This window comes from Pararge aegeria, chromosome 12 (genome assembly GCF_905163445.1).
Source record: "Pararge aegeria chromosome 12, ilParAegt1.1, whole genome shotgun sequence".
Lineage (NCBI taxonomy): Eukaryota > Metazoa > Arthropoda > Insecta > Lepidoptera > Nymphalidae > Pararge > Pararge aegeria.
In genome coordinates, this window is record NC_053191.1 from 10,357,706 (window position 1) to 10,384,233 (window position 26,528).

Sequence of the window (26,528 nt, forward strand, 5' to 3'; positions counted from 1 at the left end):
ATGGCCTTCACACATTTCCTTGGCCTTCGTACAATTTAGACTTTTCTGTATTTTTAGTGTAAGTATGACCACTCGTTGCCCACGCGTCACTTTAAACAAAGCTCAAATTGCTATGCTTTGAGATGTCAGGCGTAAAGGTGTGCGAAGGCCATTATAAAGCTAACCCGAAAAACTAAAATGTGTTAAAATCTGTATCTGCTGCCATATCAACATATAATTGACAGTAAAAGCATCAAGCACAAAGTACAATAAGTATAATAAGATTATTTAGGGGGCGTCCTTTAATTACTTCAGGCAAACCTCACTCAAGCTCACGTGGTAATATTTTTTTCGCAGGACACAGAGAGAGAGAACAGAACGTATTAAAAATCAATGGTTTAATACCAAATCCTACAAGAGTGGAAAAAATGGCTAGAATAACCTAACGTAATTAATGGATGCCCTATGTTCGTAAAGAAATTATTAAACAATTATTTTACTTTTATTTAGCACACTTATACATAATTATTATATCAACTCATAGTCATAGCGTATACAAACATTCTTCAATTTGCCATTGTTGTTTAATCACACTTCAGTCAATGGTCCCCAAAACATTTTGGACACTCGCGTCTCGTCTTCGGTTGTGAAGAAGTCTTTGCCAAGTTTCACAAATTCTTTGAGCGATACTTTTCCATCCTGTGGAAATAATACAGCGTTGTTAGTCTTAATATAAATGAATTAAATACTATCCTGTGAATTAAAAAAATACAAAAACCCCGACACAAAAATATTATAATAGTACACAGTATTCTACAAGGTCATTTGTCTGCCATACATATTAAGGGAGTAATGAAAAAAAAAATGAATTCGCCATTTTTAGGTGTCGGCTATCTTGAATTTAAAATCTTCTAGTCAGACCCTTTCACCTGATACCGAAATTGTTGGAGTTGTAAAAAAATATAAACACTCCCGACTAATTCATCTTACACACACACACACACAACCACACATACACTTCAAACTTATAACAACTATCGGGGGTTAACAAAAATCAGTGTTCTCTAGACTAGAATCACTGATATTTTAAGGTGAATTCTAGTCTACTGAGTTACCTTCGAAGCTTCATTAACGAGGTATATTTATACATCTATAGTAACACTGTACGCACCGCGATGGCGTTGAAGTTGAAAAGCTTGTTTCAGTTTTATAATTAGGTATAAGCAAGATTCTCAAATAACGTGCAACTTTTGCACAACTTGAAGAAACACCATAGGTTAGTACTTTGTTCGTGAGCCATTTGAAATAGATAGAAAAAACAGTTTCTCTTAAACGATTTCTGCCACAGGGGTCAATCTCTATACAGATTTGCCAGCTACAAAGGAGAAATGTGCACAAATATACTCAAATGTGCACAAAGCACAGGTATACTCTTCAGTCCCTCACACTGATAGTCCAATGGGATAGCATATCCGACACGACCGGACAGAGATCAGACGAGGACCGACCGCTTACCGAGGCACTAAGATTTTTTTGTTAGAAAAACCCAATGTTCATTAGCTCCCCAAGACCTCGTGATCTGCAGTCGAACATGCTCAACACTAGAGCAACGAGGCAGTTTTCAAGTTAGTTCTGAATATCTAATAATTAATAAGCGAGCCAATTCCATTTCGCCATACGCCATACGTTAACTTGACGCGCAGTGTAACTCTTAAAACTAACCCCATTAGTATCGATGACAGCGAAGGCGACAGCTGCATGTTCGTTGCTGAGGCCGAGACATTGGAAGAACAGCTTGAACTCGTTCACGGAGATGAAGCCGGACTTGTCTTTGTCCACCGCCTGTGGAAACATATTAATTACATTAATGTATTTAGTAATTATACATTAAGTATACGCTATTATGGCCGGAAGTAAATCATACTGTTAAACTTTCTATCTCTCTTATGATGCTAATAAATAAAGTTGACGCTGTGTTGAGTTTTTCTAAATGTCTATTGAGATAAGATTAAGAGTTGCTAGGAAATTATATTTGTAATTTCAAATTTATATCATTTTAAACTTTTCTGTCTGTTATGGATTTTTCAATTTAATAAGTAAGCAGAAAAAACTGAAAATCTAGTTTTGTGTAGAGAGGTGACGAAAAATCGCTTATATAGTTTTAAATACAATGATTTACACACAACAAATATAATCCATACTTCTAGCTCGATTTTATTTTCTTTAATTTACCGAAAAACTCCCATATTTTAGCAAAATTGCATACGCCTCCTTAAACTGCTTACCTTAAACAAATATGGCAACCACTGATGTGCCTTCTTTTTCAATGTCTTGTCATTGAGCACGTGATGCATATCTTCTAAATACTGCTCAACTGTGACAAAGTTGTAGGGATCTATTGCCCCCCATTGCTGCTCCCAGGTCAACTGTAGTGAAATAATTATTGTCAACGTTATAAAGGTTCAATCATTTTGGCCCGATAATCCAACCTTATTAAATTTATTTATGCTATAAAATGTCCTCCCTGCCTAATATTAAAGAACTTTCCGAAAAATATTTTAAAAACATCAATATTAGCATCAATAGTCCATTTCTCGCGGATTAATTTAGCTCATAATTGTAATTCGTCGATGTTTCCACGTTTTAAATCATATCACAGATATAATTATCAGATTTGTGTGAATCATGCGATAGGTAGACAAGCTGATTTGAATGATTTGCACCCGTAACTTTTTTAACGAACTTATTGCATGAATATGTAATGCAATTAGGCTAGCATGCGCGCCGCGATATAATTATATTTGAAAAAAAAAATCTCGACTAAACTTAAAAATTACTTATATTGGTACCCATAACACAAGCTACGTTTTGGGGCTAGATGGCAGTGTATGTATTGTCGTAATATATTTATTTACTAGCTGTGAGTCAACCTTAAAGATAGCCATATGATGTCGCAGACTTTTTTTGAACTTTCGACTACTTTGTCATTACGGATTTTATCGAAACTTTAACCGTTAAAGCAACGCACGCAGCGGAAGCTCTCAAAAGAAAAGAAAAAAACCCCGATTTTGAAACATTCTTCAATGTTGCTCCTATTGCAATGCTCCTATTGGTTTTAGCGTCGTGTTATATATATACGCCTATAGCGTTGCTCGATAAATGGGCTATCAAACACTAAATGATTTTTTCAAATCGGACCAGTAATTCTGAGATCATCAAGGTCAAGTAAACAAAAAAGGCAACTTCTGCTTTATTAAACTTACAACTTTTCTATATTACTTAGGTATATTTATTTACAACTCATAGATATAAGGTCATGGTAGACATAATTATTGGGAAAGAGAAATATTTGTCGAGTGCAAACTTATGATTTAATAGTTAAGTACCTTGATAATAGCAGTGAACTCTTTCGCCTGCTCGTCGTCCAGATGTCCCAGCGCCTTAAACCGCTCGGACAAAAGCAGGAAATCGTTGAATGAGATCAGACCATCCTTGTCCACGTCAAGGATGTTGTGCACAGTACGCATTTTCCGACGCCAGAATTCTGACTGTAACAATCGTGATAATTTTCATTACAAAAATTACAAACGCTGGTAACGCAGTATCGGTATTCGTTAATAGCCCTTAAGAGTCCCCTGCTAGACTAAAGCTGCTCTCGCGGGAGGGTTTGTCCATATTCTCAACGCTAGGCATACAGACGGGTTGGTTATATATATATTCTTCATAATATTCTCTTAGTCGCCTCGTACGACACGCACGAGAAGAGGAAAGTGTGGTGGACACCCCACGACGCGCGGCGTTTAGTGACAGCTTCTCATCAACATTCAATATGAATTGTCTTGTTCTTATAAGCATTACAAAGATTTTAGTTGCTAAAACGAATAGCGAATATCTTATTACGTTGTAATCAACAAAAGTGATTTCGTTTTTCTTCGACAATAATTTAGGCTTTGACTGCAATCTCATTTGCTGTAAGTGATGATGCAGTTTATGATGGTAACGATCTAAGCTGTTAGGTGTAAAGAGGTCATATTAAACCTACCCTACATAAAGAACGGTTTAATTAATAATTTCTTTAACCGCAACACCAGATAGATGTTCCAAAATACGCTGTCTACGCACATACTTAACTACTGAATAAGCTCCGGTATGGAAGCGAAATTCACATCTAAAATGAACGTACGTATTCACAAATATTTCAAGTACTTGTAGATTGATAAAAAGGTTAAAGAAAATACACCGTACTCATATTTCTGTCATGGCTTTCCGCAAGTTTCACACTTGATTATACAACGTGTACCTAAATGAAAACCGAAATAATACTTCACTGGCTTTAGAGGTGCATGATGTACTGACTCTGAGACTTATGTGTCAAACCGAAAACCTAATAAGTAGTTTTTGAGTAAATTACTTCCAAAGTTTTTACTGAAACAAAACAGATACAGCCCTCATTACATGTAACACGTATAAGGGGTACAAACTAACCCGATCAAATCCTTTGCACTCTGTATCAGAATCGGAATCGCTTTCGCTGTCCAATGCCTTTTTCCTGCGGTTCTCCTCGGGTCTGCCGTGCTGTTTGCTGTAGTTCCTACGTAGAGCCAGCGCTCGCTCCAACAGGTCGAGCTCGCGCGGTTCTTGGTACTGAATGTAGCAGACCTTCCCATTGCAGTACACTTTTGTGTGAATGAACTGTGAACAAAAAGTTTTATCTTATGATTTCAATGCTTGACTTATCTAAAATACTTATTGCTTGCGACATTTAGGAACAGTTAAAATTCCTATAGACTATTTTTGAAACGAGATCGTTGTTTTACTACTCTTTCTCCTCTAATATATTCATAGTACATATCCATCATGTGCGCATAATAACATAATACTAACTAAATCGAAATATGTTACAAAGTGGTAAAAATAAATATGAGCAAAGGGCCAACGTCCTTCCTTCTCTACCTTGAAAGAATACGATAGACGTTCACTTGTTTGTGTCACAAGCTATCGCATTACATGCACATTCACTAACCGCATTAAACGAAATGAATGAATACAATAATAAAAGATCACAGACATATCAATTAGAATCTATGATAAGAGTTCACTGACCATTTTAGTTCCAGGAGAACACATTTTAGGTAATTAGAAAAAAAAAATTATTGCAGTTTACGTACACTGAATCAATCGCGACTATTGCGTCCATCGTGGTAGGCTAAATGCTAATCACTGATTTTTCGAGAATTTAAAAATATCCCGAGAAGATATTTGCTGCAATTATTTTTAACAATTGGTTGGCAAAAGCGACTGAAAATCGACATTGTTTTAAGTATCAAGAAATTCCCTGTAGGTCCCTACTACCTAATTAATCCAACCTTCATCAGTTAATCGAGCTATGTGCCTAGCCAATCCACTTCAGCTTCATGACTCGTTGAGCTATGTCGGTAACTCTAATTTTTCTGCAGATCATCTCACTTCTGATTTGATCACGTAGAGATATACCGCGCATCCTTCTCTCTATCATCCGCTGAGTGAGCCTAATGAGGTTCATAGTAAACGACAACGTTTCAGAGACGAAAGTAACTCACTTTAGAATAGCATTATGGTGATGCGTACTCGTCAAAGCAAGCTAATCTGCATGTGCGTAGGTGACGATATTATAAGTTATGGTTTTAAAACGCTTACGCAAATGTCACCATTGAATTCTTAACCAAACCCTTTGACCGAGGAAGTGAATGTTAGCTTATATACCTATGCATACAAAAAAACTCGGTCGCCACACCAACGCAGGTTTTCATTACGTAAACTGCCAAACACTTGTTAAATGAGGCCGAATTGTATATATGTATATATATACAATTCGGCCTCAGTCAGGCTGACCCCAAACGACATAGGTTGGAAGTCGATAAAAACGGGTCATTGTTGCAATTGATACAATTTAAAGCGCCGATATAAACAGTCCCGTTTGTTGTTCAATTGAACGAATTGAGCCCCTAAATAAATAACTGTAAGTAGCTGTACCGTCTGGATGTCAATGCAAATATTTACTTCGGCCATTGGATTTTAACATGAACTTGTAGAACTTATTATGGAGTAGGTGTCACGTAAGAAGCTCTTTTGACAGTTGATCTTTCGTAGGTTTATTTTTTTTGGAAATTAGTGTTTTTATTATAATTATTTAATATATATTTATCTATTGTGACTGCCTGTTTGCTCCAGACTTTAGAGATTCGCTTGTTTGGCTGCAGATCACGAGGTTCTGGCTTGATCCCTCAACCCGGCTAAAATTTTTATATAAGTATTTTTGCGGTTTTGAAATGTCTAGAAATTTTCAATATTAGCCCTAAGTTTAACATTTAGCTTTCCACCTGTGCCCCGAAGAACATCGCCGTAAGCTATTGTTACCAGACCCCGGCGCATTGTTACCAAAATTTGAAAATAAATGTTAGCTTGCCAACCTTAGTTGGGACCCACCACATTGGGTTCACTACTGTTGTGATCTGAACTAAACGTAAGTGACACATTTGGATCTAATGCCATTAAAAAGATAGCACTAATTTACACCCCTTAAAATTTAGGTTTGCTTAGAGATTTGTGTAAAACACATTTGGCAGATATCACATTGGCATTATATTTAGAACAAACCTGAATTCAACGATTTTTTTTATAATAAGTAAAAGTTACCTCAAAAACATTTAACATACGAAAACAAGTAGATCCACTTTACAACCTCTTTTGAAACGTACGGTTTATCTGTTGGTATTGACTCTTATTCCTAACTAATACCGGTTCGGAAAGCAGATTGTACTGAAATTATAAAAAATGAACTAAACAGTTGCTCGTTTCCAAAATAAACATTTTATTGAGGGTGAAAGTTTATTTGTTAGAATTAGGTAATCTCTGATACTACCAATCTAATCGGCAAATCAATTCAAAACTCTCCCACTCTCAACTCCTGCCAGCTAGAATGGGAAGGAGAATTTTTATCTCACCTGGAAAAGGACAAAATGTTAAACTTCTCCCAGTTTCATCAACTATCCGAGCATTGGCGCACATGGGCGATAAACAGGGTGAACTTCTCCACCACACCCTGTTGCCGTGCTTTGGCAGGCAGAGACGTAAATTTGATTTCTTATCAGGGGATATAATATTTGTCTCCGCCCATGTTAGCCGTGCTGAGGTACCTACTGGACCGCAACTCTGTGATAATCACGCTGATCAGCAGCCGATGCGATGCGGTGGGTAGTAGAATGAAAATTATAAAAAAGTCACGGGTACCGCTAGTGTACACATTTCTAAAGGTGTTACATAAAAACCTGTCATTGATAGATAATCTAACTAACTTGATAAGTAAGTACATAGTCTGCTTCCATTCCGTGAAGGCTTGAGATATACCATTAGATACGTAGGTACCCGCGTGGAACGTAGTTTCATTTGCTGTATCTACAAAAGCATAGTTATGTACGTACGGGCGTTACTCGGTTAACGGGGTCATTGAACTCATTATCATAGTAGACTCGGCTATGTAGCTACAATCTTGGCAAATGATTACTGACTTAAGTATATACTTACTATGTTCCAATAGTTCAGTTCGGATATGAAACTAGCAAAATGTGGACTACATTTTTGTGTGGATTAAATTAACTTCTTCAGCTGAAAGATGAGTTTTATTTTAGAACTGTTTTCCCGCCTTCAGCTTTCATCTTAATTGAGGGAACGGTTTGTTTTTCTAGGATAAAAAAGAACCTATGTTACACTACGTTCTTTCAACTACCTCTACGCCAAAAATAAAGTTCATTGGTTGCTTAATTAGGGCGTGAAGGAAGGACAAACAAATACACTTTCGCGTTTTTGATATTAAATAAGGATGTAAGGCGGATGCTCAGAGAACTACGCGAATAATTTCTCCAATTTTTCAAATTTATTGATTTTTTTTCTAGACTGGTCTGGCGGGATGCTAAGGCTTTTGCCGACTGACAAAAACCTCCGCTAAGCGATTGAGCGAAAAAAAATAAAAAAAGACTTACTATGTGAGGATTACACAGGTAATCCTTGGCCATACATAGTAATTTTTTTTTATTATTACAAAGAGGGATTTTCACCTAGTGGTAGCGGTAGTGGTTAGGACTTCAGTTTTAGGGGGCTGAGCTTAAATTCCAGCACGCACCTCTAAATTTTCTAAGCTATGCGCGTTCTAAGTTAGCCCTTGACTGCAATCTAAACTGTGATCTGATGGTGATAAGTCTATAGCAGTTATTTTTTATTTAAATAAAACCACGTACCTAGTTTGAATCAATACAAACAGTAAAAGCCAAACCAAGAATAAAATTTTTTAGTAAAAAAAAAAAAAAAGACTTATACACAATTAAGTTAAATTGACGGTTAAGATATTGGTGTCAAATAACAATTATTTCATATTGATTACCTGTGATATTGATTTAATATGTTACTATTTGTAAGCTTACTGACCTGTTAACCTTTAGTAACTTTCATGACCTTCGTTCAAAAATAAAAATAAAAACATCAATATCCGAGTATCCAGTTTTGTACAAGTCAACAAGGAACAAGTAGATAGTATCTATAAGGAATGTCAAGGACCACGAGTGTCTGATAAAATTGTAAAAGCTCTCCTTCACTTTTTACTCTGCTATGTTCAATGTGCAAAAGCGCTTGATGTCCTGAACAAAAAACTTATTTTTCTTGTGGATGAAGGAACTACACCGGTGTGTTATACATAAACGTGATGGGTTTGTCATGATACTTGATTGTGGTTTGTCATAACACCTTGTACTTTTTTGATTTTATAGATATTTAGTAGAACCATACCTACACAAAACAATGGAAGTTTCTCTGTTAATAGCACAATGGACGCTAGATGATTTTTCACCCTCAAATGTGATATGAAAAGACACCTATGCACACTATACAACTCTATCCACAGATCGAATATAAGGAAGGTACCTAGCTAAATCGTATATAGTAAGCTAAACCTCAAAATATCTCAGTATTCGAAATAAATTTCATTTCGCAAAATGGAGATTAACGGACTAGACTGCAGAATAAGGTTTTCACGTTCATAATAATATAATCTACATTCAATATTACATAACATGGTAAACATCACGTAGTCACATGTTTATGTTTACGAATGTTTTTATTTATTACTTATTGTTTTGGCTGCTCAAGGTAGTATTTATTGGTACGTAAGTCAAGGTTGTAAACAAATACATAACTTAATAAGTACGCCTACCTGTTTGCTTTTTATAAAAACAAAACGGACGTAACGTTACCATACCGTTCTTATGATAATAATACCTGCCATTTCACGTGCGTTTCATCCCCTATTATGTTATCAATAAGGCTTTGAATATTTCGGCTTACCTACCTACGTAGATACTAGTTATGACAACGAACTTCGTACATACATAGATGAACTTAAATTGATATTGGTAGAAAACTTTAAAGATGCATCCATAATTAAAGATATACAAAGGTGTTCTTTTGTTTAACTTCTGCTGCTGATAATGGGTTATCAAGGGTCACCGCATTTTTATAACAAATTCTGCTTTTATCAGGCAGTTTGCTGTGTTTATATTTTTATCAAGTCGAGTTCACAAAAAAGAAAGATAACGAGAAAGTTAAATTTAATAACATGTAAAGTTTGAATAAAAATACTTAGAATTATTACTAAACTGAGAACGTCCCCTACAATAAAATCTATTTTACTAATAAGTAAAGCTACATATTAAAAAGTCTATTATTTTCAACAGTACCTACTTATTGAAGGAGATAAATCCTCCAACTAAGACTCTACGTGATTGACCATATCTCCTCGCAATTCCTAAAGTGACCGGTTTAACGTGCACTGCCCGAGAGCTGTGCCGAGATTACAATGATATAAGAAGTAATATTATATTTATCTACTTACGTAGTTCAAATTTTGTAATCCACTTTTAAAAGCCCTGGGAATTTCAATGATGTATTTTATAATATGGTACCAAGGAGCTGGACTGATAGGAATCGAAATGTGGCCTACAGTTCTCCGCGATAGTTAACACTGAGGCCCGAAGTTTGGGCTAATTTAATTGCTCTTAACTAGTAGTTGGATGATTAACGTTTTTTAGGGCCTGATAATTAAACGATCATTAAAAGCTTGTTTTTAAAAAACTTGTTTCAATAATTGAATTATTGAAACCAAAAAAAAATGTAGACTGAAATAGCATATTTGAGAAACAACGGTTGCATCAAATTCGGGATCAAGAGATCATAAACCCCCAATTGAATGTTGAATGTGAAAGCAGGTAACAATAAAAGTCGCCCTTAAGTTACAGGTTGGTAGTGAAGGCCATTTTTTAATGTTTTGTTTCTCTTGTTTCTTTATGTACGAGGGAAATGGACTATACGTATCCAAAACCAACGCAGCGTTTCTATGAAACTGGCCGTATTGCTTTGCACCAGATGTCTCCAAAACGATATTTTATCTATGGTGCCCATGGTAGGGACATAATTAGGGCTATTCCTATCCGTCCCACCATCCCAGGTATCTTTATAGAGTTGTTTCCTTTCGTTTTTATTTCATTAAATTGTAGTATTTATTATTTCATACCTTCATTCTCTGTGCACTGGTATTTGAAAGGAGAGACGCAGTTCTCTCCAAATTAAATGCAGCTGAACGCAGTCCATATCTCATTAAAGAGATAGCCATATTGACACTTTTTTATTAACACTTAAATAACCTTAATTAGCACTTATATTAATTTATATATTTATTCATAACAAATAACTACTCCAAATTTTAAAAAGATAGGAATTCTTAAATGTCGCCGAGTGCAACTTCCGGAACAAGTACACGCGCAACTGAACAGCAACTATCTGATTTAAATTTCGAATATGCGTTCGGTTTTATTGGACGCATGCAGAGGGTGGGGCGAGCTAGTTTCTAACCGGCACAACAGAACATTACGATGGATGCGTAAACCGAAAACGAATAAAGTATAACAGTCCATAAAACCTAAGCAATAAGATCCACAGTAGGGTGCACAGTAATGTATTTAAATGTGAACTTGACAGCTCTTTACGCTAACTGGTAAATGTGCAACTGTTTTTGTTTACCGGCGTCTTCTATTTACGAGTTTTACAACCGGTATCTAAACGACTTTCGACTTTAGGTCCAGCGTTCTTAAAAAGGTTTTGTTAAAAATGGAGTTCTTACGTAGCGATAAAAATTCGAGGACGTTGTATTTGACTATGATTGTGAATAGGAAGATCGGGTACTGTGCGTCTGCTGCGGAACAAAACCTAACAAGTGCATTGTCACTTTTTTCGACTCTAAAGGTCCATAGCCACATTGTGTTTGGTTCCCTATAAGTTAAATGTTGTTACTCTTTCTAAAATTACGTATTTTATCTAGTAATCGAATAGTATAATCATCATCCGCAGCCTATTAACGTCCCGCTGCTGGGCAGAGGTATTTTGTCTCATAGGAAAGACAGTTTTAGAGAATAGATCCACCACGCTGCTCCAATGCAGGTTGGTGGGCTTTAACGACTTTAGGTGTTCTCACGGGTTCGCACGGGTGCTGGCATCGCACTCTTCCTAACTCCAGGCTGGCACTATAATTTGGCCCAGGAATCGAACCAAGGATCCGTTGTTGAAAATGCTAACCACTAGAACAAAGAAGCAATTGTAGTCGAATAGTATAAGCCAATCATAAAACACGCGATCTTCAATTGACCGCATGTTTTTGATTGTAAGAATATCTAAACAATTTTATTAAAACAATATAAAATAGGCTTAATGTTACACTGGATAAAGTAATACGACAGAGGATGTTTTTCTGAATAAGTTTAAATAAGTTCTATCAATTTGTTGTAAGAACAGAAATCTTTAAACAAAACTGAATGAAAATAAAAGAAAATAAAAAAATGCTATCCTTTTCCATGGCAAACATTGTAAAGAGGACAGAAATATAATTGTGCCCGTCGAAAGAAATATAATTGTTTGGTACAGATTTCAAATTTTTTTTTTACCTATCACAATTTGTACTATTATTTTATTTTATTTATTTTTTGTAGCGAAACATGTGGCATAATGAAGACGAAACAATCTCTACCAGTGACCATAGGCAAGTGAGATATATGGAAAGGGAAGCCATTAGGTAAAAGAAAATAAAATAGGACATATGCAAAATGCGAACTTTGGTACCGTCTGAAGATCCAATTTTATCACCAACATCATAATTCGAATTAATGTTCTACGGCTAAGCACAGGCCTCTCCCCCATAGAAAATAAGGATATAAAGCTTAAACCTGCGATTGGGCAGACTATAATTTGTACGCATCGAAAACTCTTTTGACAAATGTCACTTACCGGGTGTTGATCTAGAGCTGTAAGAACACGCTACGCATTCGAGTTCACGTACGCCTCATGGCTGTATTAATTGCAATTTAGGTTAACTGCCTTATACTTAGGTTAACTAATATTGTGACTTGATAAGCCACATACTTACAGCTTAATTATTGATAGTGGTGCCACGATTTATTAATAGTTTTTTCCTTATTTATAAGAAAGATTAAGGGACATGATTATACACACGTACCTACGCTAATTTATTACCTCTCTAGTAAAAGGAGGGAGTAGTTCATTACCATAAATAAAATCGTAAAGTAAGTTAAAATAATAACTCGTTTATAAGTTTTCGTAAAGATTTACGTAAGCGGAAATACATACGCGCTATGTGCGAAATTTTTGAATGCTCAAGAGTCATATTATAACGTCCATGGGTTCAAGTGCTTTTATAAGCTAGTAGCTTTTGCCCGACTTCTCCCCCCATTTATTACGGTTTTTTATAAATCCTGTGGAAGCCGTTTGTTTTCCTGGGATAACAAGTAGCCTATGTTACTCTCCTTCTCTTTCAACTAACTTATTTAAGAATATGTATGTGACGATGAAGCGGTGAATGCCCAGCGGGTGGGGAGCTCGACTTACCTTTCGGGGGGCCGAATTCGAATCCCAGCACGCACATCACTTGCTTCAACGGTGAAGTTAAACATCGTGAGGAAACCTGCATGCCTGAGAGTTCTCCATAATGCTCTCAAAGGTGTGTGGAGTCCACCAATCCGCACTGGGCCAGCGTGGCGGACTACGGCCTTAACCACTTCTCATTGTGGCAGGAGACGGTAATGGCGGCAATGGGTTGATTTGATGATGATGATGTAACGAAGCGATGATAGCTCAGTGGGTAGAACTTCGATTTTACTTACGAATTCGATTCCCAGCACCTCTAAATTTTCTAAGTTAGGTGCGTTTATAAGCAATTAAAATACGTTGACGGAAAACTCGGGGAAACCTGCCTGAATTCTCTATAATTTTTAAAGGTGCGTGGAGTCCACCAATCCGCACTGGGTCAGCGGCCTTAACCACTTGTCATTGTGGGAGGAAACCCCATCCACTGTAGTGGGCAGGTAATGAGTTGTTATGATGATTATAGTTAATTGTGTACGTACTTCGATGAATCAAGATCGAGTATTTTTGCTATTTTAGTGCCTTCATGAAATGTTATGAATCTGAGTGAAGTTATATTTCGCAATTTAGGAACTTTTAATTCCTGAATTAATTCTGGTCCAGTCTTGCAAGAGGCTTCGGCCGTGGCTAGTTACTACCCTACCGAGAAAGACATGCCGCCCAAATCGCACCAAAGAACCGTTCCAGTACTTTGTCCCGTAGAGGTACCAATTAAGGGTAGGCATAGGTTTATATAACTACTAGCTGTTGCCCGCGACTTCGTCTGCGTTTAATTTTGTTTTTTGATGTGGCATTCAATTTAGTTGTCTTTCTAAAAAAAATATAAAGTATTCAGTATCGCTAAGCCTTAAATAAGGGGTTTGCTACTGTTGGCTGAGGAGTTCTGTCCTCTATCTCCAACCACATTTATCAGATCTACTTACACAAAGTTTGGGCAAAATTAAACACATATCATAACCTCTATAGTACAAAAATAATTATTTAAATGGGTTATAATTTGTCGGAGTGATGATGTAAAATCGTCAAACACTCTCATCCTCTCTCCCAAAGGAACCGAGCTTAATGTCGGGATAAAAATAATTCTATATTACTTCTAACACTTCCAAGAATATGTGTACAAAGTTTCATGAGGATCGGTTAAGCAGTTTTTGCGTGAAAGCGTAACAAACAAACTTACATTGACATTTATAATATTAATAGGGATAGGAATAATACCCCTAACAGTTTAGCCCTCTCCCATTTTAGACGGCTACAATCTCAGACCTTTAACGTTAAAGCAAGTAGTATTTGAAATTCCTTAAATTATATATTCCTACAATTACAAAAAAAAATTACACTCCCGAAAAGTTAAGAGGTCCCGAGGCTCGAACTCGGTCACCCCGAAAATTACGCCAGAACGAGTAAAAACCTACTAATATTATAAATGCGAAAGTCTGTATAGATGGACGGATGAATGGATGTTTGTTACTCCTTCACACAAAAACTAGGGAACCAATTTGACTTGAATTTTCAAATGGAGATAGATTATACCCTAAATGTACGGAGAATGTACGGTTCCCGCAGGATTCATGAAAAAACAAAGAACCGCGTACGAAGCCACGGGTATCAGCGTGAGATAATTTTACTTTGTATTCATAGAAATAGAAATTTATGATTAAGCAATGAACTAATTAAGATATCTGGCCCTTATTATTATTAATAATTATAATTCTAATTAATCTCTAAGCATGCCCATTTAAAGCTTAATGATTATTTTATTATAATTAGCAACTTAATTACACTGCAGATAATATATTATTTATAAGTAGATTCAAAATAAAAGAGTTCATCTAAACAAAATTTCTTTATTAATATAGATAGATAACTCATACTCGTTAAACTTAGTTAATGATTTATGTAATAAATTTATATATAGTCACTGACGTAATAAGAAATACGTGAGTGTAAATAGTTTGGTAAATACTCATTGAAAAACAAACATAATTTGAAACTGCAATTTTTACCCATGTTAGGTGCATACAAAGAAAACATTAATAAAATGCTCTAAAATACAATTATTAAATTAAAATTAACAGATCACAAGGATAATATTGTGAATTAATACAATATGGGTTTATAAAGCCTTGTAGGTATTCACTAGTAAACAGTGTTACATGCAAATGTAATGGCACTGCACAAAGTGTTAGTAGTGTTATCTATATATGCACTAACACACTTCAACCGAAAATAAATGAATTTTGAAAAAAATATTGTCTAGAGAATCCAACCATCACCATCATCCAATACCTCCCATTTCAAAAATATTCAATCCCCAATTCATAACATTCAAAGTGTTTACTTATGACAACCCTATTGTAGATAAAAGACCGACACACGTGTAGTACCTACGCAACGCGACGCGATGCTTTGCGTACCTAATAAAGTAACAGGAGTAACTTGATTTTACTTTTGCATGTGATGTTAGGGTTGTATCTGATTTCTTTCAGTAAAAACTATGGCAATGGTTTACTGACGAACTATTAGCGTTTCGGTTTCACAGATAAGTTTCAGAAACAGAAAATAATATACCTCTAAACCCTCATTATTTTGGTTTTCATTTACATGTTGTATACAAATGTTTACTAGTGAACACTAGATTAATATGTAGATTGCGCCAAACTTTAAGGAAACTTTAAATACTAGACAAATGATCTTACATTAGCTGAATTATATATTCAATTTTGTTGAACCTGTGCAAACATTCAAAGCATACCCACTTGAAGTAGAAGTTCTTGAAGTTTGACACAATCTCTAGTTTAGTACAATGAGGATCTTAGTCTCTAATAACACTGAGATGTTTAACACAAGTGAAATCTTCAATCAATAATTTTTTTTTTTTAATTCCCATACTTGCCAGAAATATCTGGCAGCCCGAGTAATTTGCCAAGCAAGCCTTAAGTAAGATTCCTAGGATGACCCATAACCTTTTATTAGATGTTTGTAAAAAAACTATATACCTGCCCAGCATTAGGAAGTTTATCTGGAATTTAAAGTCACAATTTACACTGAATAGTGAATAAGCATCCTAGTATTGTAACAAAAATGTGGGCTACGCTTTCTTGTACTCAATCCTCTCTACCTTGACTTCATCTCCCAACAGTTTGTAAACATACGTAACAACTGTGGAACTCTGAATGTCCATTAAAACAAATGATGGTGTGGCATTTCTGAAATGGAAAACAGCTCCAATGATTAAATTGAAAAATAAAATATGTTTAGTTTTTGATATTATTTATTTTTATTTATTTATTATTTATGTACCATAAATTGTGATTGTGAACATAAGATACATTAAGTGTACAAAGGAAAGCTTATCTCTACACACAAGACCGCAAGGGTCTCATAGGTGGAAGACGTAGCACAAACAAACGGGAGAAGAAGAATTATAAAGGATGTTGTAAAGGACAGTTAAAATATGCACATTCTGGCGAAAATGAATTGGCAGCCACTTTAATTGATGAGGAAAATCAATATTGTTGGATATGCAATTTGGAAGTACTGACCCAATACAGTTGCCATACTTTGGCACAGGAAACAGTCAAACTTTCTGCCCTAATTTTGTATAGAATTCAATAATTAGAAGTTATAAGCACCAGGAATGAGGGGATGACCTCTGCTCCAAAGTCAGAAGAATAAGGATGTACTACCATATTTATTTTACCCTGCATGGTCCTCCACCCCCAGTTAATTGGGAAACATTGACTTGATCTGACCTCCTAGTACAAACTGGTGTTACTAACCTGTATAATGGACTGTATGCACCTGTAACAGAGCCTGGATTAATATAGAACTTGTTCTCATGCTCATATGCCTCAAATTTATGAGTGTGACCGGATATAAGTATGTCCACATCTAACTGCCTCTGCACCAGCGCCAGGGACTCATCATCACCCCAAGGTACCACTTGGTGACCATGGATCAAACCAATACGGAATTGACCAACTGTTATAACTTTTTGTTCAGGATATGTTGAGTTCTGTGAAATACAATAGGACACATTAATATCCCTAAAAATACACATTGTAGGACTCTCAGGCATGCAGATTTCCTAACCATGTTTTCCTTCATAGTTGAAGCAAGTGATATTTTATTTGGCAGCAGCAGTATGTGGCTGGGATCATACTCAATCCCCCCCCCCCCCCCCTCATTTAACAAGTAGTAGATATTAAATAAAAAAAAACAAACCTCATCAAAATCACCTCTAACTACGTGGACGTCACTTGCAAGAGTCTTCAAATAATCATAAGATTCCTTAGTACAAAGATTACCAGTGCACAATATGTGCTGGATTCGCCCCGGTAGCAAAAGCTTCTTAAATTTAGGCGGGAGGCTGCTACAGCGATGTGGAATGTGAAGGTCGCCGAGAACTAGAACCAGCTGGAAAAGATATAACATACACGTTTAATACCTAATAGAGGAAACCGTGTAAATGTGAATAAATGTCAAAGCTTAATTAATATAATCGCTCTTACTTACCATTATGTCGATGATTATTTTTTTATTTAAACTATAGAATAACTAAGTAAATTGTTGCACTGTTTAGTGCATTAAATTTTATTATATATTTTATAATAATTGTAGTTTACGATAATGTTTACTCCCACTTCAGCCGAAAAAATGCCATAGAAATTACCTAAACAATTTTGACAGCTCTGTCACTAAGCAGTGTCAAGCTAGGGATGCAAACTACTGTCTCAAATCTGTGTGTAATTACTAACAGAGTGAAATAAGGTTTGAAAGTAGATTTGAGTAAAGATAAATCGATTATACAACCCGATAAATAGGTCATTTACTAAGGGCCCTAAAAAGATTTGCTTAGTGGATGTCCATCTTGTCAGAGCCTATGGAACTTTAGGTATTGTATAATTGGACTAGTGATTTGCTATTTTAATCCTACGTTCTCTTTCGTTTTCACATCGTATTTTCTCACAAGGAAAAACATCGATTTATATAAACTGATGTTCTTATAATTTTTCAATTCGTACGATACATCGATTATAACGATAATTTGAAAGATCAAACATAATAGACCCAACACCATAGATAACCATACTCCGACCATAAAAACACGAAACTACAAAATTTAAGGAGGCGCATTTTATCAATGTGACGCGGACGCCCTGTTATCTATTAATACAGATTGTACAAAAATGAAACAAAATTACTCACCTAAATAATGCCTCCAAAAGTTTTTAACGCCGCGCCGCGCCGCCGCGTGTGCCATTTTTAGTTCCACAAAATATTATAAAATAGGGAATCAGACTACTTTCCATAAAAAATATTTTGAATATTTTTTTCAGCTTGTACTAACTAAAAACAGGCTTTAAAAATGTAACATAAACGTTCTCATCAAACCGCGTGACGTTTTCTGTGTGTAAATAAAGCAATCTAGTGTTACGATTTCTTTTTAAAATCTTGTAAATAATGGAAATGGATCAAAAATCAAAGACAAATTCTTGTACACAAAATATTACTTTATTTCACGAAATAAGAAAAAAATGGTTAACCTTGACAATACATGTTACGAACATTCTATATAAATATATTTTTAATTTTTTTTGAAATTACTGTTAGATTGCCTTATTTATTTTGGCATTCAGTATTGACATGTCCACTTCACATAATTTTTATCCTCAATGTTTTGAATAAACACGTTCTTTTTTTCCTTCTGGCTTTACACAGATTAGCTTATGTCTGGTGCATGGAGTATAGAGGTATACTCCATGGTCTGGTGTCTAAACACGTTATTATCTGTTTTCCTAAAAAGGAAAATATTGCCATACTTAATGATGTGCCGTAAATAAAGGTAAATTTATAAACCATAAAATCATTATTATAAATAGCCGTTTTTTATATATGTATCATAATGACTTACATCTATAGTTGTAGATATACTATATATCTACAACTAAAAGTTATACCGTATAGCATTAGTAATACAATAATAGTAAGTTTTTAAATAGTTTCATCTGTTATTATGGAGGAAGTTATTAAATATTCAGTCAAGATTATAAAACGAATGTTTTCTTAGTTATCAATTATTTTACTGATATTTTGTTACATTTTATTACAAAGTCTTACACTTCAACGCAATTTACATATTAAAAGTAATTTCCACAAAAAATTATACCGTTGGAATTTATAATTACATGTTGTAACACTTGACTAAGCACGTCACTTTCCTCTATTGTCTCTTCTCGCATCAGAATTGAAGAATTTCATGGTGTTGTGGGTGACACATATACGTAGAAAATTTTTAGTTTAAGACCACATTGGCACCAACTGCGGGGAAATGGAATCAATGGAATATGAGCTCGCTAGAAATCTCACTCTATTGTTTTTCGTGGAGCGCCTACTCGATAAAGGCGAGCCGAGAACGTTGCACGATCTTTCCTGCCAGTTCGGTGCCAAGGGTTTCACTAAGGAGATGCGCCAGATCGCTGGCGGGTCGCAGTCGGGCCTCAAGAAGTTCCTGGGCCAATATCCCGCGTTGTTCAACATAGACGGGGACTATGTCGATATCAACACGTTTCAAAGGCACCTAAGCGGCGCTGGCGCCTCCTCAAACACCGACTACATAGAAGAAGCAAAGGAGTACTTCGCGGGCAAGATGATCCAATACGGCGATGGAACCGAAGTGCCTATCAAAAGTCTCCTAGGACACCGTAGTCAAGCATCCCCACAGGTACGACACATTTCCGGACAGCGTATCAAGGAGTTCAAAGATTTCCTTCTAAAGCATCCGGATACCTTTCAAATTATCGAAGATAATGTTGTTCTAGTCAGTGAGAATCATACAAGGGAAAATGCTCACAGTAATGCCGAGCATTTTCATAATTTGCCTGTAGCTAATATAAACACAGATACTGCCCAACAATTGTTAGATTATGTTGCGCAGTGCATTGAAGCAAAAGGTCCCGTTATGGTGGACCAACTCTTTCACTTGATTGTGTCTCGATTTCCTCAAGAATACTGGTATCAGATGTTCAAGACACCGGCAGACTTGAGCGCCTTCCTAAAAATATTTTCAGACAGCTTTCACGTTCAATCCAATCTTGTCACACTTATAAGCAAACCAAAAATACCTGTAATGTATTTAAATGCAAAAACAAAAGTTAAGACTGACCCACCAAAGCAAGTGGTTGAAGAAAAACCTGTCTCCCCTGTGCCTCCAATAGCGGTGAGTCCGATTCCATCAGATGGCATGAGGAGCCCTGCACACAGGATCCTCAGTCCTATAGAATCTCCTCGTGTTCAACAAGCAAATATAGCCAATCAAACACTTAAACAAAGAATAAATTCTATTGTTATAAAGAATTTAGCTGAAAATATGGTAAGGGATAGAGTTAATAACCACTTAAATGCCCGTGCTTCAGAAGATACCAATGGAATGGCAAGTATTAGAAATAATATGATGGGTGAGGCTTGGAGGCACAAAGTATTGCAGAGTGCCACTGTCATAGCTAATGTTAGAGAATGTTTGACAGTTATTGACAGTATCATGAACAATAAACGTACCACTAAGAGCATTGTTTCATTTGACTGTGAAGGTATTAATCTGGGATTAAAAGGAGTACTGACCCTGTGTCAAATAGCCACAATGAATGGTGAAGTTTATATTCTCGACATCATGGCCTGTCCAGGTATGGTAGTGGAGGGAAAAATAAAGGAGCTATTAGAGAGTGAAAGTGTTATTAAAATTATTCATGACTGCAGAAATGATTCAGTCAATTTATATAATCAATTTGAAATTACATTGAAAAATGTTTTTGACACACAAGCAGCTCACGCCGTGTTACAGTTGCAACAACAGTGTGTTCCTGTTTACAAAGTTAAAAATCTCAGTCTTAATGCACTTTGTGAGCTATACAATGCTCCCATGAATCCCATGAAGGAACAGTTGAAAAATGTTTACCGTAGGGACCAACGCTACTGGGCACGTAGACCATTAACAAAGGATATGATTATTTATGCAGCTTCTGATGTACTTTCTCTTGTGAATCCAGCAATTTATGCTTATATGTCAAACAATATTAGATCTGACAATCAACAACTTTTTGAGGAGTTGTCAAATGAACAAGTTTTTATGCATATTCAACCTACAGAAGTAAAGTTAAGAAAGAGACAAAGAAAAATAAACACTGAAGTGGGTGAATTAAAACTAAAGTTGGCTGAGTCAACGAAAAATATTGTTTTGAGTAATAGGGAAATTAGATTGTTGAGATATTTGGAATTAACTGAAGACGAGAAGGAAAAGCTCAAGGGGTGTCACAAAATCTCAAAGAAATTAGAAAAACTTGAAGCTATGGGTCAAGATAAAGACAGTGATTCTGATGAGGACGAAAAAGAAAATGAGATGGCCAGCTTAGAATCAAACCCTTCAGATCCCATATCTTCACCTCACTCCACACAGCCTCCAAGTCTAACAGAGTCAATGCAGATGATGGATGAGATATTATCAGACACAAATATGGACAAAGTGGAAAAGATCAACCGTTTGGAAGCTATTCTTTCAGCTGTGGCGCCCCTTAGTGGTGAACTTGAAGATAAATTCTCACAGACAATGGAACAAACTCTACCTCTACTCAAAAACAAAGATTGGTCAAATTTAAGCCAGATTTTGAACATAGGGGATACAGGGAGGAAAAATTGTGGTTGCAAATGTCATAATGCAAATTTTGATGATGTCAAATACAATGATCTCAATGAAACTAAGAAAGTAGAGGTTGGATCGCAAACACTTAGCACGGGGGACATTGTTATTACGAGAATTCACTTCAGGGAGGAAGACAAACTAAACGAGAGGATTCTGGACGCCTCTCCCTTAAGCAAGAGGCTAGGTATCAACAATATGTCTTGATGACTTTCAGACAACATCAATGCAATTTCCATTTTACTGAGTGCCACAGTTTATTTTCGAAACTACTCCTGTATGTGATCAATTATTTTTTACGTAGTTTTTAAGTTTTAAACTTGTTTAAAAGTGTAAAATCCTAAAGTGGGTTTATGGTCTAGTTTACCGGGTATCCGATAGCGGTGTATTTGTTCAAGATTGAATTAATTATGTAGTGAGGACATGCATTAATCGAGTGTATTGTAAAACGCCTACACCGCGCCGTTTGCTCATTTAAGCGGAGACTTGCGTGTACCCGTGTACATTCGAATAAATGCAACGGTAAATCGCATAATACGGCTACTTAATTCCTTAATCTGGAATTGTCAGTATCTGCTGTTTAAATTTTACTGTATACTTATAGTTAGTTATTTATTTGGCTATTGCCGAAACAATCCGAACTTGTATGTGATAGATTTATGGCCTTGATTATGTCTTGATCTTTTTGCATTGTAAATAAGATAACATTAACATGCGATAGTCTTTTACTGAAATCACAATGATCGAGTATCTTTATGACGCAGTTATGTGTCGGTAGTTTTAGCTACTCTCTCGGAAACTATATCAAAATGGCAATAATAGTTATACAATAAATGTTTTTATTGTTCAAATATTTAACTAATGTTTAGATGTAGGTACATTAGTGTTTATTATTACATAGGTTTAAAGTCAAAGAGATATAATATGAGGTGGTGCTTGGAAAATAACTTATTCTAGCTTTATCGAGTTAAATGAACTAACTACGATTTAATGTTTTTGTACAATAACTAGTAGTTTTTTAAAATAATTTTGTGCCTTCGAGTCATATCCGACGGATGCCTTCGTAAAATAATAATATACTAATTATTTGGACGTGTAGCTTTTATACGTATTTAGAAATATATCTACACATTCTTTAGATAAAATTTATTTATGAGGATATTTGTTGTGGTGTAGTATTTTACAAAAAAAATGAAATAATACGATGTAGCATAAATATACACATATATGAAAATAGCTACATTGGTTGATGAGTAGGTGTTTCTAAGCATGTTGAATACTTTCGAATAGTTTATTTTTGTTTTACATATACTTACATAATAAATATGTTACAAATTAAGTGATATGTTTAAATACGCTTCATTTACTAGTTGCTTATATTTATTAGCTTCAGTAGCTTTTTATGTATTAATAATAACCCATCAGTATTGCCTTCCCCAAGTTTTATTTCCATTTTTGTACATAAATAAGACCGTTCTTTATCGATGAAGTTTAAACAAAAATGATTTCGGCGTCCATTTTAGTAATTTGCTTAAACTTTTTCATTGTTTTCGTTTTTGTGCCCACTTTAATATTGCACAATTTTGAAAAAAGTTATTGCACTTTGTATATTGCAATATAAAATGTCTCAGTGCCACTTAAACTTTTAATTTGTAAGAAGCATTTTTAGTCACAATAAGATTAATAACCGTTTGTTATTACTTATTGATCTAATGTTAACAAAAGTTACATTATTGTCAGAAAAGCCTAGATTTACGGCAATGGAAATGTAGCAAATTATCCCTTTATTAATTTGCACATTGTTTAAGTTTATATTAAATAAAAAGTTTTAAAGTAATTTGTTTCTTTTTCTGGTTTCTTATTTAATTAGCTACCTACCCCTTGATTGTAAAGAATTTATTTCGCAAGTACAAATAAAGGGTGAAGCTAAATGTGAATAAGATCGCCTTTGTCCTTAATGCCATGGACAGTGAATTTTTCGTCCTCGCCTTTTTTGCTTTCACGCCTACCCTCAGTTTGAACTTGTTTATTGTCTTTAACAATAGTAGTCATATTTTAGCGAATTTACAGAAAGCCTTATTGAATTATATATTTAAACTGATCTCATGAAGCATTCCATCCATAAATGGGAGACGTGAGTAGGTTCTATAATGATTCTCACTATATATAATACTAGCGGTCCCTCGCGACGTCGTCCGGGTATAATTCAACCTTAAACAATAGTCATATGTTTAAAGGGGACCAACTTTGTCATATATAATTCAAAAAGGAAAAAAAACCCCTATTTTGAAACATTCTTTATTGGTGCTATGGTCCTGGCATTGGCGTGATGTTTTATAGCTTATAGCCTTCCTTTATAAATGGGCTATGCAACACAAATATTATTTTTGAATAGACCTTTAGTTCCTAATATCGTCGCGCTCAAGTAAAGCACATGAACATGTTAAGCAATGTACTAACGAGGCAGTGATCTCTCCACTTACAGTAAAACTATAGATTTGAGTTAGGTAAGTTAGGACATAGGAATCTTATTAGGTATCCCAGAATTCAGCACAGTTCCTTTGGGAGAGGAGGTGAAATTGTTTGACGATTTTACACCAAAACTCCGTCGAATATACATAATTTATTTTATAGAAGAGTGGTTGTAGTATCTTTACTGTCTGTACTGTATATCATGAAACAGAACACTTTGTTCTGTATGTTTGCGTAAAGATTCAAAAATCCTTTCGTAAGATACCTGTTTTATCGAGGTAGAAGATTTTAAACTATGTATCAGTAGGCACGCTGCGCGTTCTGTAGTGTAGGTATGCAAACCGCACGACGTGTCACGGTATTTTAATGAACTTGGAAAGTACCTTACTTATCGAATTTTATAAAATTGTCGGGTGTGCAAAATTTTTTTAAACTCTATTTGTTCCATCTCTGATATTTAGAGTATAGTTTATATCACAATTAGACCCCATATTGGGTTCTAGGTTTATTTAAAAGATTTTTCACGTTTAGAAGTACAATGGAACCGCTAATAACCGATTTGTCAGCTAGTCTTTAAATAACAAAAAAAAGCTTATATGTATTTAATTGAATTAATTTGGAAAATCCGATGCACGTTTGGCAGCCTAACATTTACGCTGCAGGACGTGTTCCTCGCATGCCCTGCGAAGTGTTGCTCTGTTTATAGGAGATAGTTTTCCAGTTACCGTCAGGTGGGTCGCCAATTATTTATTACGATCAAAAAAGGTGCCTGAATACCAATGGCGTGTTACATATGAATTTTAGGGTAGGCAGTGCTTTCGTGCTTGTATTAAGTGCACGCCACTGCTGAATACTACTGAACACTTAATAATTTGCAAGTTATGTGTTAACATTTACGTCATATAAAATTATCTAAGCAGTTATACTTGAAAGGTCTCTTAATATCTCTCAAATAAATGCTCTGAAGCAAAAACAAATTAGAAACCTCAAAATAATAATGGTAAAGAGGGTATCATATTGTTGTTTGTGTATTAAGTGGCCTGTAATATAGGTAGGTAAGTGCCTACCCGCAGTAATACACTTAAACAGGCTTCAATCACGCTCTAATCCGATTATATTATAATGAGACGTTTAATACATGCGTAGCTGCTATTGCTAGGCAACAATAGAACCCTACATATATATCAACGATATGTTTTAGAAAATATAGAGGTAAACTTGATTCCGCGACAAATAAGGGCGTGCAAGAACGCCTACATAAATAATTTTCCTGCTTTAAGTATTACCGACTATAAGTTGAATAAGTTCTATTGCGCACTATGTTATAATTGTAAACAGCGTATAAACTTGAAATTATTCGTATCGACATTATTATTTATTCTTTAACTCTTCTATATGTTCTCAAAAGTGTGGGGAGTCCAATACGCACTGGGCCAGCGTAATGGGCTACTCTCATTGTGTAGTGAGCCGGCAATGGGTTGTTATGATGATGATGATGACATTTAAAGCTTCTGATATTTATCTTTTCAAGGTTTATAAACAAAAATAATATGTAGGCAGGTATGTAACCTCTCTTCGATCAAAAAGACGATTATCACCGACCTCTATAATTAGGTACCACATAGAGGTCAACAACTAAGTATTATCATTTGTTAAGATTATAATTTTGTCACTTTAGGAGGTAGTTCAAATACGAGTGAAAATATATTGTACCCACTTTTTCCTATATGTGAAAGTATTCAACTTATAAATTGCATAATAGCATAACCTTTCTTAGTGTTTACACATAGCCGACCATAATAATTAGCATGCGGCTAGCATAATGCTTTAGGAATTTCAATATATTATCATAACGTCTTTGTCATTCATTATCGGCGCGGCGCTTTAATTGTTATTCTTTAATCGTTAGGTACCTAGTCTTTGTACCGCAACCGCTCTCAAGATTACAGGAAAGAGTTTAGGCCCACCATGCTGCTAGTATGTTTGTTGGTGGAATAATAAAATAAATTAGATCAGTAAAATAGGTAGGTTCATACATTTCAACCAACGCCATTGAATAATTATGGTACGAGTACGTACTATTTGTAAGCTCACTGACTAACGTTGGCATCTTCATTGAAGGTGAAGCCGACTTGATAAGTTGAATATTGACACCCATTAAGTGTTTATATTTAATGAACTTAAAGAGAACTGAGGAAGGAATTTGCAGCCTTCATATTCAGTTATATTTCTAGCAGTTGCTAACCGAATCCGTCTCAGACGGGTCTTAGGGATCGGCGTATCATTGTGGAGGTGGTATAAAACTGACACTGGGAGTGTCAAGTTTCAAGTTATGCGTTTAGTTAAAAGATTAAAGACGACCCAGCACGGC

At 35.4% G+C, this 26,528-nt stretch overlaps 3 protein-coding genes across 3 annotated transcripts; 1 reads left to right on the forward strand and 2 right to left on the reverse strand.

The window, feature by feature from the left end:
- Positions 1-381: 381 nt before the first annotated feature.
- On the reverse strand, positions 382-10,822 carry LOC120628089 (sarcoplasmic calcium-binding protein). The gene is made up of 6 exons (XM_039896304.1): positions 10,577-10,822; positions 4,465-4,671; positions 3,366-3,527; positions 2,265-2,405; positions 1,702-1,821; positions 382-678 (listed from the first exon to the last, which is right to left on the reverse strand). Exons 1-6 carry the CDS (start codon positions 10,673-10,675, stop codon positions 568-570), a joined length of 840 nt encoding a protein of 279 aa, XP_039752238.1. The 5' UTR covers positions 10,676-10,822; the 3' UTR covers positions 382-567.
- Positions 10,823-15,896: 5,074 nt separating this feature from the next.
- LOC120628349 (vacuolar protein sorting-associated protein 29) lies at positions 15,897-17,697 on the reverse strand. The gene is made up of 4 exons (XM_039896673.1): positions 17,509-17,697; positions 17,218-17,409; positions 16,773-17,008; positions 15,897-16,199 (listed from the first exon to the last, which is right to left on the reverse strand). The coding sequence occupies exons 1-4, from the start codon at positions 17,509-17,511 to the stop codon at positions 16,082-16,084; spliced, it is 549 nt and encodes a 182-aa protein (XP_039752607.1). The 5' UTR covers positions 17,512-17,697; the 3' UTR covers positions 15,897-16,081.
- Positions 17,698-19,209: 1,512 nt separating this feature from the next.
- Positions 19,210-23,522, forward strand: LOC120627937 (egalitarian protein homolog). Its single transcript, XM_039896065.1, has one exon. It carries the CDS (start codon positions 19,325-19,327, stop codon positions 21,890-21,892), a length of 2,568 nt encoding a protein of 855 aa, XP_039751999.1. The 5' UTR covers positions 19,210-19,324; the 3' UTR covers positions 21,893-23,522.
- Positions 23,523-26,528: the final 3,006 nt, after the last annotated feature.

Coding starts and splice junctions, on each gene's coding strand:
- LOC120628089 (XM_039896304.1), bottom strand. CDS start 10,675: ATGGCTATCTCTTTAATGAGATATGGACTGCGTTCAGCTGCATTTAAT. Junction 4,672..10,576: donor CCAGTGCACAGAGAATGAAG/GTATGAAATAAT, acceptor TTTTGTTCACAG/TTCATTCACACAAAAGTGTA. Junction 2,406..3,365: donor AGTTCACTGCTATTATCAAG/GTACTTAACTAT, acceptor ATTTCACTACAG/TTGACCTGGGAGCAGCAATG.
- LOC120628349 (XM_039896673.1), bottom strand. Junction 17,009..17,217: donor TTAGAGGTGATTTTGATGAG/GTTTGTTTTTTT, acceptor TGTATTTCACAG/AACTCAACATATCCTGAACA. Junction 16,200..16,772: donor GCATACAGTCCATTATACAG/GTTAGTAACACC, acceptor TTTCCATTTCAG/AAATGCCACACCATCATTTG.
- LOC120627937 (XM_039896065.1), top strand. CDS start 19,325: ATGGAATCAATGGAATATGAGCTCGCTAGAAATCTCACTCTATTGTTT.